General features: G+C 29.2%; 1 protein-coding gene across 3 annotated transcripts in view; it reads right to left on the bottom strand.

Annotated features, from left to right (window-relative positions):
• Positions 1-3,198, bottom strand: part of LOC106464515 (protein NDRG3-like) — a 53,440-nt gene that overhangs the window by 21,688 nt on the left and 28,554 nt on the right. For all 3 annotated transcript variants that reach the window (XM_013924662.2, XM_022392251.1, XM_022392252.1), the window contains exon 9: positions 1,132-1,197. In XM_013924662.2, coding sequence (XP_013780116.1) covers positions 1,132-1,197 — 66 coding nt within the window. The remainder of the gene's footprint in view (positions 1-1,131; positions 1,198-3,198) is intronic.

The following is a 3,198-nucleotide window of genomic DNA, read 5'->3' as shown; positions in this document are numbered from 1 at the left end:
CTTAAAAGCCCAGCCACTTGACTCTAATTATGTAGTGGGGTGAAGAAAAATAGAAGTTTCTGACTGCCCCTGGTTATATTTCATTCACCTTCGGCGAATGAAGTATATTTTTAACCTAAATTCCTACCATGCCAAACCCAACCAGGAAGAGGTGGGCAGGGTGCCACTGTGTTTGATTTATTACATGAGCAATATCTTAGGAAACTGAAAAGATAAGAGGCTCTTATTTTATATTCCAGATTGTCAATATTGGTAATTTGAGGTTTCTAATTCGTATAAAAATATAGACTTAGTATTTTGACTTCAGAAACATCTAATTTCAACCAGTGCTGCATTCAACATACCATGTGATACACATAAATCGATGTTTATCTGTGCTTTTTAATATTTACTTTTAAATTAAGAAATTGAATCATGTATAGTACTAAAATTTGAATTATAATCTACAGTTTGATACCAAACTTATTGCCATTAATTCATGAAATAGTAGTTCAATAAAATTTTGAATGTGAGTCAACAAACAAGATAACATGGCTTTTCACTCGTGACCCGTCTCGAAAGGATTAAAAATTGAAGAAAATGTGTCTTTCAAAATGTAAAACTTACCTTAAGAGCATAGCTATCACAACAATGAATAGGGTTAAAAAAATCACAATTATTTTCATAAAAACAAAACTATAACCATAATACATGTAATCTCTTATCTAAACTTACTGTAATTCTTTCCAAGATGTTTTATTCATTCTATACAGCATGTATGAGATTATCAAGAAACTAAGACTAAGTAATTTATGTACAGTATCTAATAACTAAAATTTTACAAGACCTCTTATCATACCATAATTAAACAGAAAAAAAAATACTCAGATTGCTCTTCAAAGAATTTATGAAGCAGTAATTTGTTTACACAATTTGTTTTAACAAGATTTTTATCAATACTCTTACACTTATCTCTATCTAAGAGCAAAAACAAATTCACACTAACAACATTGTCCATCTATTGTAAAATATAATATTAACAAGAAGTGTAGCCCTGGAATTGTCAAGGAGTTTTTAACAAATACTTGTACACATACATACATATACACACACACACATACTTAACTGTCAAAAAAAGCCCTTATAACTTACTTAAACCTTCGCTCTGATTTCTTTTTCATGGTATCCAATTCTCGCTGTATGTTCAAATCAGTCCTCCTGAAATAACAAATATATACATATATTATGTATATTTATATATATATATATATAAATATATGTATATATTATACAATTTTTCAAATAAACCGTAGTACGTCAAAAGTGTACAGGCAATCACTCAGCACTGTATAGCAATGACAAAATTATAATATAACGTACAATTCATTTATTGTACATGTAGATGTACGTGCCAACAAGTACGTGAACGTGTCAACAAAATTCTAACATAACAATGTAAAATTATACCATTTGTACAAAAGGTATAATTTTAAAGTGGAAATGTCTGCGGTTATGGGGATATTCCATCTATCAGACATAATCAAAACAACAGGTGCAGATCTAGTCAGTATGTAACTGAAAAAAAAAAAAGGGATTAGGATCTGGGTGCTAGAACCCGCAACCTTCTGTCCCACCAATCATCCAATCTTCTCCTTAGTATATTTACTCCAATATTAAATTACGAAATATACAACCTTACTGTACATTTCAAGTAATGATATTGACACTTTATCAATGCAAAATATTAATAACTATTCAATATAGTATACGCAGTAATACTTCAAATAATATTTCAGTTAATGTTTTATTATTAACTATAAACCCACCCATATAGTTCTGCTACCCCTTCCTCCTCCTTTCTAAGGACATGACTTTCAAGTATAACTGGGTAAACTGAGCTAGGCCCAGTTGCCTGAAGTTGGTCTTTCCAACCCAGAAATACTGAAAGTATTATAAAATTAATGCTAGTCTTTATAATAAATCCACATATATAGTTCTGGTACCCCTTCCTTTCTAAGGACATAACTTTCAGGTGTAGCTGGGTAAACTGAGCTAGGCCCAGTTGCTTGAAGTTGGTCTTTCCCACCCAGAAATACTGGAAGTATTATAAAGTTAACGCTAGTCTTTATAATAAGATTTTATATGTTAGCGAACTCTTATTAAGTTTAATATTTCAAGTTCGAAATAATTGTACTCATTGTACAATTTCACTTCAGATGTTCCACATGTGGCACATTTGACGTAATACAAGATTACGGAGTTGTGTTGGGTAGCTCTCCCCCACTCACCATATTCTCCAGATGTGGCCCCATCAGATTACCATCTTTTTCGTTCGCTGAAACACCATCTTAATAGGAAAACGTATGCAAATGTGGAAGGTGTTAAAGAGGACATTGACATGTTTTTTGCTTGAAAGCCAAGTGATTTCTTTAATCAGGACATTAACAACCTACCTGATTGTAAGATTGTAAAAGCATCATCAATAAGAATGGAGAATATTTCATTTAATAAATATTTTGTTTTGATGTATAAGTTGTTCAGGTTTTTTCATCTAAAAAAAATTTACATTAATTTCTTGATGACCTAATATAATAAACCTATAGGAGTTCTTCTCTTTAACTATAAAAATTCATTGTAGAATTTAATCAAACATAAGTTGACAACCAACCTTGTAACTGTATAATAGTGTTTTTAAAGATATCTTTCATAATCATATAGTTACAGGAAACTTAGAAGTAGTCAAAGATAAAGGATTACAATGAATATTAAAGATAAGTACTAAATACAGAATTTTAAAATACACAATAAATTTGAAATGTTAAAAGACTTAGAGAAATATACTGATAACTGTATTCTTAAAATAAGTAAACAATCCTATTATCCACCATATCTCTTTTTCGAATGGAAATTATATTTTATTAATTTAATAAAGAATCAATTAAGAACCCTAAACTTATCTCAATATAAATTATATATTTCTTTCAATATCTTTAAAAATAAAATAAATTCAAAAACAATTTATTATTACCTCAATTGATAAAGCTGGTTGTAATTTTGGTTTTGTATGTAAAAAGTATATGCACAAATTTTATTTAATAAAATTAATACTATAAGTACTTTTACTAAAAGCATACAGCATAATATCCATACAGATTATTCTTGTACGAATTAAAAATTTTTTATGCAATTCCAAAATTGCATAAAAACCTTGTTAAGTTC

Source organism: Limulus polyphemus, unplaced genomic scaffold (assembly GCF_000517525.1).
Source record: "Limulus polyphemus unplaced genomic scaffold, Limulus_polyphemus-2.1.2 Scaffold1673, whole genome shotgun sequence".
Classification (NCBI taxonomy): domain Eukaryota; kingdom Metazoa; phylum Arthropoda; class Merostomata; order Xiphosura; family Limulidae; genus Limulus; species Limulus polyphemus.
The sequence above is the reverse complement of the archived record's forward strand: the minus strand, read 5'-3'. Positions and strand labels throughout refer to the sequence as shown.